This window comes from Puma concolor, chromosome A1 (genome assembly GCF_028749965.1).
Source record: "Puma concolor isolate L17-30 chromosome A1, mPumCon1.1.hap2, whole genome shotgun sequence".
NCBI lineage: Eukaryota > Metazoa > Chordata > Mammalia > Carnivora > Felidae > Puma > Puma concolor.
In genome coordinates this window covers 213,269,195-213,286,483 of record NC_141667.1, presented here as the reverse complement: position 1 = coordinate 213,286,483, position 17,289 = coordinate 213,269,195, and the positions used below count along the sequence as shown (strand labels likewise).

Below are 17,289 nucleotides of genomic sequence, written 5' to 3'. Positions count from 1 at the left end.
TGCCTTACATTATCAACATCATTATCAAGATCTCTTCCATCACCATCATCACCACCACCACCATCATCATCATCATTGTCATCACTTAGTGACTAATAGTGCCAGCCCTGGAGCCAGACAGCCTGGGTTCTGTAAAATGGAATGACAGATAATAGGGCAGTTATGCAGATTAATTCAGATGAGACATGTAAACCATTTAAAACAATGCCTGGCACATAGCGTTCTCCACAGAAGAATTTGTTTCATCATTACTTCCGTTGTATTTCTAATATTCATCAGCGTGGACTACAAGCCAGTTAAATGCTTTACATTCATTATGCTATTTAATCCTTATAAGCAGTAAGGACTATGTTCTACATTTCTTCTGAAGTGTAGATATTTTGTTCCTGCAATATCCTGTAGATATTTTGAGCAAACGGAAGACTAGAAAGATGATGTAACTTGTCCTGGGTCATGTGGCTAGTGAACCAGGTATCTGGGCCCAGAGCTTGGGTCCCTATTATCTGTGAGGCCTCTGTTATCTGCTGCCAACTCTACAATTCTGTGAGAAGTATCATTCTCACCTATGCTCACAACGCACTTTGCATCATTATCCTGATGCCGACGTAGCATTGTCAGGTACTTCCCTTATTGCATGTAGGTATTTTTGAAACCCACAGGAGTGTTATTCTCAGGTGAGCCTTCTAGTCCTCAGTTTAGAGAGATGTGCTAGCTGAAAACGCAGCTACCGGCCGAAGACAGACAGGGCCTCCTGCAGAATATGAATCTTCAGATTATTACCAAAACAAGATGGCTTTGTTTGGTCCCCTTTTCGCCATCTTCTGCCAGTCCTGTGTGGCTCCAATTGACTAATAGCTCCCAGCTGTGTTGAGGTTGCTGTGTAATCCCAGTAACTATGGGTGTTTCCTTGGTGAACAGCAGAAAGTCTGGCCAGGAACTAGCAAATCATCATTTGAAATGACTTTTCAAAGTACATTTTCAAGCCCACGCATTGATTCCGGGTGGCCGTGCTGAGATTTGAGGAAAAGGAATGTTGTTGCCACTCCTGCTAATGTCTGCTTCAGTGAGTGTGTCTTTGTAACATGTGTCCTTCTTCTCAGTTGAGATAGCCATCACCAGTGACCTCTCTGCCTCTTGACTGGATCATGGAATATCATAGAGTCCTGGTTTTATTGGACCTTTTATGAATCAATAGCAAGAATCTTCTTATTAGAATAGAGTTTATAATAAATTCAATTATACTTGGTTCAGAATCTGAATCTCTTGATTCCAGCATTCCCTAACAAAAGAAAATACCCATTCCACAAGAAGCCACTGATTTTAATCATATCTTCTCTCCAGTGTTTTGCTGATCTACAATCAGGCTAATATCATTCTCAGGCTGAACGAAATTAGCCTTTCCCTGACTGCTTTCGCTAGCATGATATCTCCGTGAACCAACAATTATGTTCCTTTTTTTTCCTTTAGTAGTTCAAAATGAACATTAACATTTGGCATGCACTGTGCTTGGCACTGAGGGCAAAAAGATTCATAGGATACTGTCCTTGTACTCAAGAGGGCTGTAGTTTTGAGGAGTGGGAAAGACAGGTACATGAACACATGGTTTCAGTTGAATATGGTGTCTTGGTAGACAGATGCGTAGAATGCAGTGGAAGCCCAGAGGAAAGAGATTCCAGGATGGATTTTTCAGGAAAGGACACATGAGCTGGCTCTTGAAGGATACACAAGTATTAACCAGTCAAAGGAAAGTGAAAAATGCCCCAGCAGAGAATATGGCATAGACAAAAGCATGACACTGTGCAATCTCAGGGGTATGCTGAGGGCTGGTCTCCAGTATGAGCAGGATTCCATCCAGCCTAAAACGCATACAGAGACTTGGGGCTAAGAGGCAGGTAGGTGCCAGGCAAGGAATTTAGACTCTATTCTGAGCACCCACTTCGCTCATATCTAAAGAATGGAAAGCATTTCCCCATTCCTTTTATTTAGTTGATAATAACTGTATTTCATCCAGTAGACATTTATTGGATATCTCTTTTGCCTAAGGGTTCTTGCCTTCAGTGACTGACCTAGGAAAGAAGATACATGTGTAGTTATAATAGAAGACGCAATATGGTGAATGCCACAGCAGTGTTTTAAATAAAGTGCTGTGTTATGTAGGCAAATGTGTGTGCAATTTCTAGGCTGCACAGTTAGGGAAAACTCAGAGGAAGTGCCATTTGAGCTGGACCATGAAGGATGAGCATGGTTTTAATTGGTAACTCTTCTAAGGATTGGCATGGAAGGACAGCCTGGAGCAGAGCTTCTCAAACCTTCTGTGGAGAGAGGCCAAGTATTTTTCATCAATCATGGGCTGAGGCTTTTATAAAATAAAACAGAAATGAACTACTGAAAAAAAAAGATGTAAAAATTAGCATACAAGATACAAACCCATCTTACTTAATATGAGATTCAGCAAGCATGAAAGCACTTTTTCAAATTGCTGTACAAGTTTTTAAATGCTTACTGTTCATTTCTGTTACTGATTTCATCATGGACCAGTAACAAGCGTTTACTCACCAAAGGCAGTTTGCATAGCTCCGGGCTGGACAGAAGGAATCTATGAGCAGAGGAAGAAGCCTTGAATACAAGGCTATTTGGAGAGTGACAAACTGCCTAGAGACTAGAGCTCAGAGTTTGGGGATGAGGCTGGGGGTAGTGGGACAGAAAATGAAGGAGAAGGTGAACCCCCAAGGGCCTAGAGCACCATGCTAATTGAATTCTATAAGCAGTGAAGAGTGTGAACATGACTGAGAAAGGGAGTGGTATAGTTAGTTACATCTTCTTTAGGAGGCTTCAAAGCCATGGAAAAAGAAAGTGTCAGAGAAAGAAAAGAGAGAGGTGGGGGAACCTGGAAACCAAATTATTAAAATTACTTCAGTTATCCAGGTGACAAGTGATAAGAACCCGAACCAGGGCAATCAAAGTGAAAAATAGAAAGGGTGGGACAGTTTGGAGGCTGGACAAGAAGGTAGGTAAGAAGACAGTGACTGATCGAATGTGAGGTAAGGGGAACAGTGAGGTTTTCAAGCCCTAGAGGCCAGAAATAAGGAAGCCAGGAAGAGGAGAGGCTTGTGGAGAAAGCAGATGTTTGCTTTGGATGTTATCATGTTTCTCTCACTACTGGAACTCCTACGTAAAAATGTCAAGCGTGAGATTTGAAGCGTTGAAGATGTGAATCTGGAGTTCAGGAGCAAGGTGAGGACCAGATAGTGTTGCATATCCACATGCATATCTACATCTGCATTCTTATCAATATCTGTGTAGAGCAACAGCCCACACCAAGAGAGAAGGTGTGTTGACTAAGGTTGAGACTACAGAGCAGAGAGAGGAAAGGTGGAAACAGCATGTCAAGGAACATCTGCATGTTGGGGAGAAGAGTAAGATGCCAGTTACTCTTCTTAGCACCCTAACGGCTCATCACTCAGCACAAGGCATCCATAGCCACTAGGGGACAACATGGACAAAGTGCAGCCATCAAATACAGTCCTGACTTCTAGGCTACTTGAGCACAGGCATCTAACTCAGTCTTCACCGGATGACCATGAAAATGTTAAAATAACAAAAAGCTGTAAACAGTGAAAAACCCTATGACAGCAGAAATTAGGGAAGAGTGCTAGTGACGTGCAAGAAGCTTTGAAGAATATTTGCTAAACGGATTGTGATGAGCCCTTGTGAATGGTAGCACTAGCAACAACTCAAAAACCTCCCTAAGGAATGGCATTACTAGGAAGGAAGTGCATGAAACCCAACAGAATCAAACTGACATCCCTTACTTGGCGAGGTGGAGAGTAGACGCGAGAGCCCTAAAGCTGGTGGGAAGCAGATCACTTGACCTCCATTTTGTCACTGCCAAGCAGAAGCAGTTGAAAGTAGCAACACTGGGAGCAGTGGGGCTGGGGAGATCTAGATTTTATGCCGTGGCTACGACAAACAGAAAGCTGGAAGGGGAATAACACCGGGAAAGGGGCCAGCCCAGCCTTAGCTTATACTTGGCCTGAAGACAAGATGAAACAAATGCCAAGTGGCCCCATTGCGATGGCTTTGCCAAACAGTAAGAAATGATGTGGAGATGAAGTTCTCATGCTGTGACTGTCCACAGTTCCAACTCCTTGCCTACTGAGTTCCTGAGCTAAGTAGTAAATAGATTTAGTTCCACTACAGACACCAGTTCAAAATCTTCAAGGAGAACTCTAATAATAACAAAATGGTAAGTGAATACAAGAAAGGAGAGTCTATCCAGTCTGTTTCTAAACAGTTTTGTGGGGCCATCTCATCATTCAAGAATAGGAACACCCAAAAATGAAATGACATGGGATCTATGAAATGATTCTGCAGTGAGATAGAGTAACAAGCATCCAAGATGTAAAGGCAGAAGGTGCCACTGGGCTAGAATATTTTCTTCAGAAAACACTGGATTTTTAGAAAACATCTGCTTTGTGTTCTCACAATTCAAAGAAACTTGAAGTATGTGAAATGAGACGTAGATTTAAAAGGGTCTGGCTAAGAAGCAAGCAGAAATAATAAGGGAGTTGAATGCAATGAGGAAAGATTATTTTAAAAACTAAAAATGCAATGCCAAAAGTGAAATCTACATTAAAAGTAGAAGGAACAGGATCAATCCAGTCCTAAGTCTAAGTACTAACATGAGTGGAAACTTGGAATTGTTATTCCAGACTGTAGAGGAAATAAAGAGATAAAAAACAAAAGAAAGCTGATCAATAGAAACAGAGCAGAGAGCTAACACACAGAGCCATGATCCATCCCCAAACGTAGAACCCTGGCACGTAGAAGTTGTGCAGTAAATACACGCTGTATGAGCCAATGATATTCCCAAAGAGGACCAAAAGGAACACATAAGCAATAATCAAAGTAACAACAACAACAACAACAACATAAACTGCACTGAGCTAAAGACCGGCCTAAATCTATGGATGAAAACAACTTCACTGAGCACCAGGCAAAAATAATGAAAAGAGGTAAGTGCCTTTTTACAGCTTCATGGAACGTTAACATCTCAGAAACAAAGAAAATATCCTAAAAGAATACCAGCAGACAAAAAACAAGCTATTATTAGAGACAAATTAATCTTACATTAGTTGTCAGAATGTTTGCAAGATCTGGGGGACAAGGGAAAGTTGTGACCTGAGAATGCTATACTCAGCCAAAGTACAAAGAGATAGAAAGACATTTTCAAATATCGAGAGACTTAAGTACTTAAGTACTCTTTTTGAAAATGATTTTGAGGTAAATATATATACACACATGTACACACACATACTTATGTAAGCACATATGTATAAATATTCCAGCCAATTAAGAAGAGAATCTGAATTCTTTAAGAATGGGAAATTCATGGCATAGAAGAACTAGCAATGAACCTCAGAATTCAGTTAAACACAGAATCAGTTCTAAATAATTGTGGAAAATGCGTTTCAAAGAAAACTCAAATATCAAGATAGTGCTTTGAAAAAGATGCACAATATTAAAAAGTGAATTTAATGATAATAGTAATAAGCGGGGCCTAAATTCTCATGGTACCTCAAAAATGAAACAACAATCAAGAAGTTGTTACAGATGAGGGACAGAAGTAAGTGAAAAGTGTGATCATTTGTACTACGTGCAACAGAGACAAATACTACTTCATTCCTGAAAATAACTAGAGAAAGAGAAGTTCAGTTGGGCTTTTAAAAAATTTAATCATGCCGGAATTTTTCTTTTTATGTGTTGCCTGCAAATTACAATGTGTTTTTCTGAAGATTCTTCTGATTCCTGTGTTGAGACAGGACCATGGGGGCCAGGAGAGAGGCAAGGAGGCAGGGAGGCCAGGGAAGAGGCTACGGCAGCAGTCCAGGGGAGAGAGAAAGGTGTTTGCACTGGGAATAGGCCCGGCCACGGGAAGAGACGGTGGGTACACGGGAAGCCACGGGGGTTGGCCGGCCCACTAGGCATGAGCTATGAAAGAAAGAGGAAGCAAAGATGCCTGTCGTCCTGTGGCCCGAACAGCCCAAAGATTGGGGCTACCTGCTGCCTTTCACTGAGGTGAGGACTTGGGGAAAGCAGGGGGCTGGATCTGGGGCTCAGTTTTGAACCGTTAAGTTTATATCGCCTCTGTACATGCACACTGACGTGTGTAGGTCCCAGTTTCTTTATTCATAAAAACAAATTATAAAATGACGGTAAGTGGTAACTCAAAGTCATAGTTTAGTTCCACATCGGCATCCAAGAGAACAGACTCTTCTAACGAAGGTCGTCTTTGTTAAGTACATGAATCACTAGTTAACCTTGCCATGAGATGTCCCTTCAAGAACCAGGGGACTCCTTAAAAAGGAAGGTCTGCATCTTCTCTTGTCTGGGCAACACTGTTTCCACCATTTAGAGCAGCCAGCAACCTAACAGGTATTTAGGAAAATATTTTTTGCTATGTCAAAATACTGAGAACCACAGAGAAAATTTTTTATTGTTTCCATTGATTTATAATTTGTCATTTTATAAATACTGTATAAAAGTTTACCTCAATCCAGCATGTTTTTTTTAACTGTGCAGATTAACATAAAAAGTATATCTTGGTGGAACATGACTAAATGTTAAAAATAATGGGAGCTAATAATGTTTAATAAAAGAATCATTGTTCCCAGGCACGTATCCTCAAACACCCATTACATTTATTCATTGACACAATGTTTATTGGTGAATATCTCTATGCTTTATTCTATAGAATGTATGTGCTTTCTACAAAAACTGCTACTTAAATCTTTCTAATCTCTTCATTAAATTTTGAAGGAATAAGAGAAAACTGACTTACTTGTAGAGTTTATAGGTAAAGGAAGTCTTGAGTAACTGTAACCCAGATAAGTGAAGACTTAAGATTAATCAGAATACTTTCAGTGCCAAAATCACAAGATCGAGGGTCACAAACCACAAGATAACTGGTTTTTGTCAAGTGTATTCCTCCTAATGTCCTCACTGCTACAGATGAGTGTGTGTGTGCTTTCTGGTTAACCAGTTTTTTTCCCAGAAAATGAATTAACCAGAATACGTCATCCTCTGAGCATTTCAATTAGTCTTAAACGTCCCTTACATGAACATAATAAAACTATGTGTTTTTTTTTTTCTAGAAAGCCTGTAACGTATATTTTTACTAGGGAAACATAGCTTTATGTATAATAAGTTCTCATTAGTTTGGATGTATTGCATAATACAAAACAGATGGACATATTTATAAGAATATTTGCAATAGGAATATACAATAAAGATCATGTTTGGCCCTTTGTTATAAATGAAAGCATATATTTAAATACAATAGGAACTTACTTGTTAAGGATGTATCTCGCTGAGATACAATACACAGTCTATAATAATAAATATTTCTGTTCCATCCCACAGTAAGTTTTTCAAGTGCTCCCCCACTTGCCCCTTGCTTCCAAGAGTATCCATTCTGACAGGCCTCTTCCTGTTTTGAATTTCCAAATATTGGTGGGCTGGCTAGATGACAGATAATAAATTATCTGCACGTATTTATCTGCAAGTTCTAGACTTGAAAACTAATGAATAGTGCTACTATTATAAACATGTCTTTGTGCCCAGTAGTTCTGGATCAAAAGGCTAGCACATATTTTCACTTCTCAAAATCAGAAACTACTGGTTCATGTTCCTTAAAAATACCAATGACAAGCAGAACCAAAATTTGTTTTTCCACAGATAAAAATAAAAAGGAAGGGAATATACTATATACCCACCAGAATGGCTAAAAATCTTTTTTTAAAAAGCCACCAGTGTCAAGTGTTGGTGAGGATATAAGCAAATGAGACTTGCTTATACACTGCTCATGGGGATGTAAATTGGAAAAAACACCTTAGAAAACTGTTTAGCAGTATCTATGACAGCTGAATGTATCCAGGATTCCTACACAACAGAAATACACACACATCTGCTCCAAAGACATGTTCAGGAACACTCCTGGCGCCATGATTCGTAATAGCCCCAAACTGGAAACAGTGCCATTGTAGAGTGGATAAATTACGACTAAATCATAGGATTGAATATCATTAGAGCAGTGAGAGAGAATAAAGGGCTGCTCCACAGCTACATAGGGAACCTCACAGGAGTTATGTTGAGCCAGAGAAGCCAGACAGAAAAGAACACCTACTGTGTGATTCCATTTTTATGAAGTCCAAAGCCAGACAAACCTAATCCATGCTGATAGAAGTCAGAATAGGAGGTCACCTTTGGCAGGAGGAAAATAAATTCCAGAAGGAGCCCTGGGGGGCTGTGGACATACAGGTGGTTACATGGGATGTTCACTTTTATTTTTTAATGTACATTTTATGTATTTTTTTTTAATTTTTTTTAATGTATATTTATTTTTGAGACAGAGACAGAGCATGAACAGGGGAGGGGCAGAGAGAGAGGGAGACACAGAATCTGAAACAGGCTGCAGGCTCTGAGCAGTCAGCACAGAGCCCGACATGGGGCTCGAACTCACGGACCATGAGATCATGACCTGAGCTGAAGTCGAAGGCTTAACCGACCAAGCCACCCAGGCACCCCTATTTTATGTATTTTGAGAGTGAGAGAGAGAAAGAATGAGAAGGCGTGTACAAGCAGGGTGGGGGCAGAGAGAGAGAGAGGGAGAGACAGAATCCCAAGCAGGCTCTGTGCCATCAGCACAGAGCCCGATGCGGGGCTCGAACTCACAAACCATGAGATCATGGCCTGAACCAAAATCAAGAGTCAGACACTTAACCAACTGAGCCACCCAGGCTCCCATGTTCACTTTTAAAGTTAATTGAGCTCTACATTTAAGAATCATATACTTTACTAAAAGTGTGTTATAATTAAATTTTAAAAGCTGACCCCAGGGCACCCGGGTAGCTCAGCTGGTTAAGCGACTGACTCTTGATTTCAGCTCAGGTCATGATCTCGTGATTTGTGAGTCCGAACCCTGCATTGGGCTCCCTGCTGACAGTGCAGAGCCTGCTTGGGATTCTCCTTCTGTCTCCCTCTCTCTGGCCCTTCTCTCCCTCTCTCTCTTTCTCTCTCTCTCTCAAAATAAACTTAAAAAAAATAAAAGCTGACCCCAAAAAAGAAGAAAGGGATAGCATATTAATTGGAAAAAGCATATTCCTTCCCTCACTCTCACCCCAAATTTTACTAAGTTTTTTTTTTCCTTCCATTGGCACACATAATGGAAATAGTCTTCAAGCTAGAGAGCACATTACAGGATGATAATCATATATAGGGAAAGAAGCAACATCGGCATAAGAAAATTAAGACCTAAAATCCCTTGGTTCTTACATGATGCTGAATCCAGACACAGCAGACAAACATAATATTCTAAGAGAAAAGTAAGCATTTTATAATTCTGTAGCCTCCCTACCAAGGGCATTAATAGATCTCCTAAAATGGACCCCCTTTTATCATTTTTATTAATTATTAGCAAAAAAATTCTGCAGTGATGTTGGACGAGTTATTTAACAAAACCTACTGAATCAAAAATTGCATTTTGTGGGGCTCCTGGGTGGCTCAGTCGGTTAAGCATCCGACTTCAGCTCAGGTCATGATCCCACAGTCCATGAGTTCAAATCCCATGTCAGGCTCTGCGTGGACAGCTCAGAGCCTGGAGCCTGCTTCAGATTCTGTGTCTCCCTCTCTCTCTGCCCCACCCCTGCTCACATTCTCTCTCCCTAAAATTAAATAAAACATTTAAAAAAAATTTTAATTGCATTTGGTCAAGATCTGTAAGTTATTTGTATGCACATTAAAGTTTGAGAAGCCTTGCTTTCCATAACTTGCAAACTGGTCTCAAAGATAATATTTCATTAAAATATAAAGGAATTTTTTTAATCCTTTTGAGAAAAAAAGAACTCATTTTTGCTTATTTCAGATTATAAAACTCATGAGTTCATTATATGAAAATTAGAAAATATAGAAATTAAAAGGGGCGCCTGAGTGGCTCAGTAGGTTAAGCGTCCAACTTCAGCTCAGGTCATGATCTCACAGTCCATGAGTTCCAGCCCCACATCACACTCTGTGCTGACAGCTCAGAGCCTGGAGCCTGTTTCAGATTCTGTGTCTCCCTCTCTCTCTGCCCCTCCCTGCTCGTCTCTCTCTCTCTCTCTCTCTCTCTCTCTCTCTCTCTCTCAAAAATAAACATTAAAAAATATAAAAGAAATTAAAGAAAACAGTTATCATCCATAACTTCACAACCCCAAAATAACCATGGCTATTAATGTTTTTTCTCCTGCATATTTTTCTTTGCATGTATATAATGTACATGCATACACAATTAAGATAATAGTGTATAGACATGCTTTTCCATCATATGCTTATCACTTAACATTTCTTAGTGGTAACTTTCTGTCAGTAAATTTTTATTGAACACCAACTATGTATCAAGCAAGCACTGCTCTAGATGCTGCAGTTACATAAGGGCTCTTATCCCATACACCTTACTTTCTAATGGAGCAGAGAGCTAATAGAGATAAAGAGATAATAATACATTTGTAAACAGTGATAAGAATGAAGAAAATAAAACAATGATGAGCTAAGAAGTGACACAATGTTTTTTTTTTTACTTTTTTAATAACCTATGCTCATTATCTGAACCTCTTTGATTCCTTTAGGGTTGACATGTAACTTTTAGCCTTATCAAAAACTGTGATATTTGGTATATTTGATATGCTATTTGGTTAAGTTGAGAGTTCTATATTGTACTTAATTGAGTTACTATCACTGGAAATGTAACAGGTTCCCTTGAACTTCTTCAATGTCATTGCCTTGTCAATGTATTGATGAAAGTTTGAAAATCAAGACTAATGATAACAGTGGCACAGCTGTTACATTACATGCCACATAATCTTATTTCTGTTGTAATCCCGTATTCCTCTTAACCCAGCTCTAGAATACAACCTCCATGTCACTTTGATGACAGCTAAGTATTGCTCCCGCATTCTCTAATATTTTTTGCAGTGCTTATTTTCCCAGTCTAGACTTGTCTGTGAAAGTCTGTCCTCATCTATGAAAGGCATTAGAAGCCAGTGCTCTGCAGTTTGGTATCTCCAAGAATCATAGAATCTCAGAATTGAAAGGTAGCTCAGTGCTCACCCCCAAACGCATTTCCCAGCGTGAAGTATCCTGGAAACCTGAGGAATGATCCTACTCAAGACATCAGGAATGATGGGGAAGGGAAAATAGAAGCCAGGTCCCAATCACTGTTGCAGGGGAGGGAGCCTAAGAAGGATAGCACTGTGTGGTCAAACTTGTCTGTCTGATTCATAGCCCAGTGGGAAAGGATTCTAGAAGACTCCGTTCACCCCTTCCTCCTACCACCTATAGCTGTGTATCTCACAGAGTTGCATGAGCACGTTGAACTATACTCCAGGGAATCCCATTTTCCTATAAGATCATGGGGTTCTTACCAAGAACACACATTAGAAAAAAAAACATAGTCCCGAGGGGCACATGTAAGATAATTCCTGGAATTAACTGCCCACCAAATGGTGGTGACTTTATGCTGCTTAGGACTTTCTCTCTCTTTGTTTCACATTCACATTAATATATTTGTATTCAAATGAGGGAATTTTGCTCTTGTTTGCAGCAAGGATATCAGGAACAAGAAATTAATATTATATAGCCCTGCCTAGAGTAAAACTGTGTGGAGCTTCTTTGTGTAGTGGTTGGTCTATGCCTAAAGAAGCCTGCCTAAAGCTTGGCTTTGTATGTTCAATGACAGTACTGTCATACAGGCACTCCCAATGAAACCGTGATGGAAGTATGCTTAAGTTAACGTGCACTTAGTTGTCCCTAACGTGTCTCACTTCATGATAATGGCGATGATGATGATGATACCAGCTGACATAGATTGCCAGGCTCTTTCTCAACCAATTCCATGTAGTATCACATTTACTCTTCACAATCACTCAAAGTAGGAACTAGTGTTATCTTTATTTTAGAGCTGAGGACACTGACATGCAGACAGGCTAAGTAACTTGCTTGAGGTCAGATATCTGAGCATGGGGAAGGGAGGATCGGAACCAGGCTATCTGACTCCAGAGCACATGATATTAACTACTATCATTTGCACACATAAATATATTTCAGATATTTTTCCCACTTCTTTTTTTTTTTCATTTACTTATTTTTTTAATTTACACCCAAGTTAGTTAGCATATAGTGCAAAAGGATTTTAGGAGTAGATTCCTTAATGCCCCTTACCCATTTAGCCCATTCCCCCTCCCACAGCCCCTCCAGTAACCCTCAGTTTGTTCTCCATATTTATGAGTCTCTTCTGTGTTGTCCCCCTCCCTGCTTTTGTATTATTTTTTTCTTCCCTTCCCTTATGTTCATCTATTTTGTACCTTAAAGTCCTCATGAGTGAAGTCATATGATATTTGTCTTTCTCTCACTAATTTCACTTAGCATATTACCCTCTAGTTCCATCCACATAGTTGCAAATGACAAGATTTCATTCTTTTTGATTGCTGAGTAATACTCCATTGTGTATATGTGTGTGTGTATACACACACACACACACACACACACACACACCACGTCTTCTTTATCCATTCATCTGTCGATGGACATTTGGGCTCCTTCCATACTTTGGCTATTGTCGATAGCATTGCTATAAACATTGGGGTGCATGTGCCCCTTCTAAACAGCACACCTATATCCCTTAGATAAATACCTAGTAGTGCAATTGCTGGGTCATAGGGTAGTTCGATTTTTTTTTTTTTTATTTATTTATTTATTTATTTATTTATTTATTTATTTATTTATTTATTTATTTATTTATTTATTTTGGTATTCTTCCCACTTCTTAATGTAAATAGAGTCCTTGGCTGTAATAAACCTATCTATGTCTTGATTGGGATATTGTCATTCTTTATTGTTTAACTACCTTCTCGGTCCACCTGGCATAGTTATAAGTTATTGTGGGAAAGTATTATGTGGAAATACCTTTGGGAAAGCAATTCAGAAGATTTCTGATCAGGGAGACATGGGGGACACAACATGTTCATGAACTATTGTTTTCAGCTGTTTCCACTTGCACGCTAAGTCACAGAGAGCTCAAGTATCAACTTCTCTTCTAAAAGGAAGAGTTCTGAAGATCACATACTCTCTGCGCTTGCAGTCATTGTTAACAAGTTCAAGCTGATTATTTTGTTACCTAAGAAATCTGCTAGGTGTTCCGTGACAGAAAATGCTTAAGAAATGCATCGCCACTACTACATTTCTGGATTTTGCACATCTCTCCAGAGGTCCATTTGCATACTGCTTTCCCATTCGTATGTGCGTTGAGTTCATTTTATCATTCCATGTGTTAAAACAATTAAAATTGACAAAATCTACACAGAGGGCATTCTTTGTCAGCAGAGCGGAGACCAGTCCATTTGTGAAACTGTGTTCATGCAGAACCATCACTTATTTAAAAAGATCCTATGTGTGTTTCCTGTTTATCATGCAGAAAATGTGTCACGTACCCTGCAGAAGTAATTAAAATAAGGAGTTGTGTGTGTGCATGTCGTTGTAGGCTAAAGGTAAAGAAAGACAGTGGCTACGACACCAAGCTATGGGGGAACTAGATGATGCCAAGATCATCGATGGGCTCACTGGAGAAAAAGCCATCTACAAACGCCGGGGTGAGCTGGAACCACAAGTAAGTAATGGTGAACTAGTAGTCTCAGGTAAAGTTCGGTCTTCTTTACAGACAAATGCTTTCCAGAGTTGCCATCTTTATCAAAATACCATAAACCCTGAATATGGCAACCTGGTCTCCTGCCAGGGCCTCCCACCAGCAGAATCCACCAGAAACTTGCAGCTGAGCAAGAGGCTGATGCTTGTCCCTGCAGATCAGCTCCCAGGACACAGAGCAGGGTGCCCCTGGGGGGAGGGGAAACTGAAGACACTCAGTGTCCATGAATCCTGGAGGCCTGTGCGAGTAAAAGCCCTGGAACACTCTTGGTGGTTTTCTGCTATCCTGTTACTTCAAAGATCTGTGCCCATCCCAAAACTGAAGAAAATTTTAGAAAATAAGAAATTCTCTCTTAAATAATTCCAATTGTAGCATGTAAAGCTTTAGACAGCCATAATATTAAAGTATTTGCAGTCCCATGGCAAAAAAAAAAAAAAAAAAAAAAAAGGCAGCAGTTGAAATACTGAGTCTCTTGGAGGGCCCCGTGACTTCCTGTATTCCTGAATAACCAAAATTGCTGCGTAGCCACTGAGAGCTGGGGGTGCAGTGACTGGTGGGGAAAAGCAGTCATTTACTCCATTTAAATGTTTATTCAGAGAGGATCTTTTGGTAATTTGGGCAGTACTCACTTCTGTGTCATTGGCATGAGTCAACAACTACTATCTATACTGACTCACTGCGGTCAACAAATGTGTTTAGATATATCTGAATTGTGAGTGGTCATGGAATCGTGGCTCTGTTCTTAATTTAGGCAGACACAAGTTTTTAAGAAATATACTGAATTCTGTCTGAAATCACTGCACTCCAATACCCACACAATCTTTTTGAAATTACTAATTCTGCTCATTAGCCTTCATACCTGACAGCAAGCATATAACAACAGAATAATCTGGAACTTTTCTTCTTCCTTTTTTCCTATAAGTAAAACCGACAAACGTACTTTTGTTTTTAATTCTGCAAATTGTCAGGCATGAGTCCACAATCAAACTGAAACTTAAAGGAGCTTTATGTTTCAATTGACAGTTGTTGCTAAATAGCAGTTAGATGCCACTTACATGCTTTAACTGCCAAGAAAAGGAAAGAGAAGTAGAAATGCAGTGACTGGAAGGAAGCAGAAACTGAAAGCTTGTAATGACAAAAGACACTGATGAAATATATTCCCTCTGTTCTTTGCCAGACGCCCTCTCACAGAACCTTGTTTTAGGAATCTAACATTTCTCACAGGCTATGTGGAAAATGATTTGCAGGACACTACATAAAAGGCACTAGCAGAATCAACGTGGCCTTCCAAAACAACTCAATCTTGCTAGTGTAACTGACTCCGAGGCATGACATGAAAATGACATGTTGGGGTTTGTATCTTTCCAGATTATTATTTTTAAGAATAACAGCCTCAGCAAGGCAGTTTTACTAGACTAGGTTAGGCCTTGGAAGGCCCATATTCTAAAGGAAAATCTCTCCCATATGGCCCCAGCACAAATGTGAAATTCTATCTACTGAAATACAGTCCTTTCCACCTGCCAGCACAGCCTCGAGCCACACCCAGCCTCCAGCTGATCTGCCTGCCTCATGGCCGGCACGCCGGGGCCGGTGTGGGACCCTCAGAACTCCAACCAGGGGTGGTTTCCTGGTTCACGAGGCTTTTCTGTTGTTCCTCCCTCAGCTGGGCAGCCCCCAACAGAAACCCAAGCGCCTGCGCCTGGTGGTGGATGTGTCTGGCAGCATGTACCGCTTTAATGGGGTGGATGGCCGGCTGGAGCGTTCAATGGAGGCCGTGTGTATGGTCATGGAAGCCTTCGAGAACTATGAAGAGAAGTTCAAGGTATGGCATGAACTAAGGATGATGAGGGGCGTCACTGACCACTTATGCCCAAGGGTCACTCCGGGTTAGGGCACGGTGATGGAAAGGGGGATGCAGGCTCCACCGGAGTGAACAAAAATCTTCATCTCCTCATCAGCTCACTTATCAGCACAGAGGAAGAGAGCCTTTTGTTTCCTCTGCCCTAACCATCAGAAAACGATAATACCAGAATTCAAAGAACCCATTATCAGAAGAAAGCACTGCACTTTGCCAGTGTGTGATGTTAGCCATAATGTTAGGGGCAATAAACAGGCATTTAGAAATACCACAGATCGGGGCGCCTAGGTGGCTTGGTCGGTTAAGCATCTGACTTCGGCTCAGGTCATGATCTCACGGTCTATGAGTTTGAGCCCTGCGTCGGGCTCTGTGCTGACTGCTCAGAGCCTGGAGCCTGTTTGAGATTCTGTGTCTCCCTCTCTCTCTGCCCCTCCCCTGTTCATGCTCTGTCTCTCTCTGTCTCAAAAATAAATAAACGTTAAAAAAAAAAATTTTAGAAATACCACAGATCTCTTCCACAAATTTCTAGAACCGCCATCCTCATCCCAGTTTCCTCCACAGCCCATTCTTCCCCATCACCGAGAAGGCAGCCTTCCCAAGGGTTGAGGACACCCTCAAAGAGCACTATTCTCAGCCTTGCTTTCCCTTTCCATGTGGGCAAAGATTAAACAGTAATAGATGACCCCCCACTGGGAATGAAGACAGCAACCCTGGGAGAAATGCAGTTGCCTGTTCCAACTGTGTCCATTTTGCTGCACCCTCCTTCAGAGGCCTGAGTGTGGAAAGGGGATCCCCTAGAGCCATGTGACTGCCCAAGTTGCCCATCGGTCCACTCTTAATCGGCCACAGGAGCACCTGCACTTCTGGCCCTTTAATAGAGCAAATAACACAGTCACGTGCTGGGTAATTATTATCAAAAGTGCAGGGGGCAGAAATGGTATATGTGCAGACATGTATAGAGGGTGCTCAGTCTATCCATAGGTATTCTAGATCATATTCAGGATCCAACATGTCCTTCAGAAATAGGCAATCGTAGATCATTATTTAGCTTGACATCCCACGTAGAGGATTACTATCTGTGTATTACGGTCTCTATTATCTTTTTACTTTAAAGATCTGTGCCGGAATGCACAGCAAGCAATAGATCAGTGTAACCCATCACCGCGTTTACTTCAAGCCCATTTTTGAGCTCCAACTCTCCCAGGGTCCCTTGCATGAAGCTCTGTGTGAGAGATTCCTTTTAGAATTAAGTGGTAGGAAAAGGTTGGTCAGGGAGTGCTGTGGGTTGCCAGGCTCTGTACAAGTTCAGGATACAAATACAAATAGGATGTAGACTTTCACGGTAGGGAGCAGCTTTGTTTCCCTCCCAGAGTGAAGAACAGGGTTGTGATTAGTGAAAACCATGGAACTGTTCAAGATTCCCTCTTGGTTTCCGTTGCCAGAAAGGTCAAAGCCAAAAATCAAAGACCACTCTGGCAGCTTTATGTCCTGTGGCTTGTGCACTAGTATTCAGCCTTTTCCTTCCCCTGACCCTCCCTCCCTTCAGATGTAAGTGTGTCTTCGTTTTAATTTTTTGTTTTTTTATGTTTTATGGGTCTCTGGGAAATATTTATTTTAAAATATTTTAGATCTTGTCTAGTAGGAGTTTGAGTATAATTCCTAAATCACTTGGACCATGGATGACCAGCGGATGGTTAAA

The 17,289-nt window shown here is 40.7% G+C and overlaps 1 protein-coding gene across 2 annotated transcripts in view; it reads left to right on the top strand.

Moving 5' to 3' along the window:
- Positions 1-17,289, top strand: part of VWA8 (von Willebrand factor A domain containing 8) — a 364,304-nt gene that overhangs the window by 329,190 nt on the left and 17,825 nt on the right. For both annotated transcript variants that reach the window (XM_086711392.1, XM_086711387.1), the window contains 2 exons: positions 13,571-13,696; positions 15,396-15,554. In XM_086711392.1, coding sequence (XP_086567518.1) covers positions 13,571-13,696; positions 15,396-15,554 — 285 coding nt within the window. The remainder of the gene's footprint in view (positions 1-13,570; positions 13,697-15,395; positions 15,555-17,289) is intronic.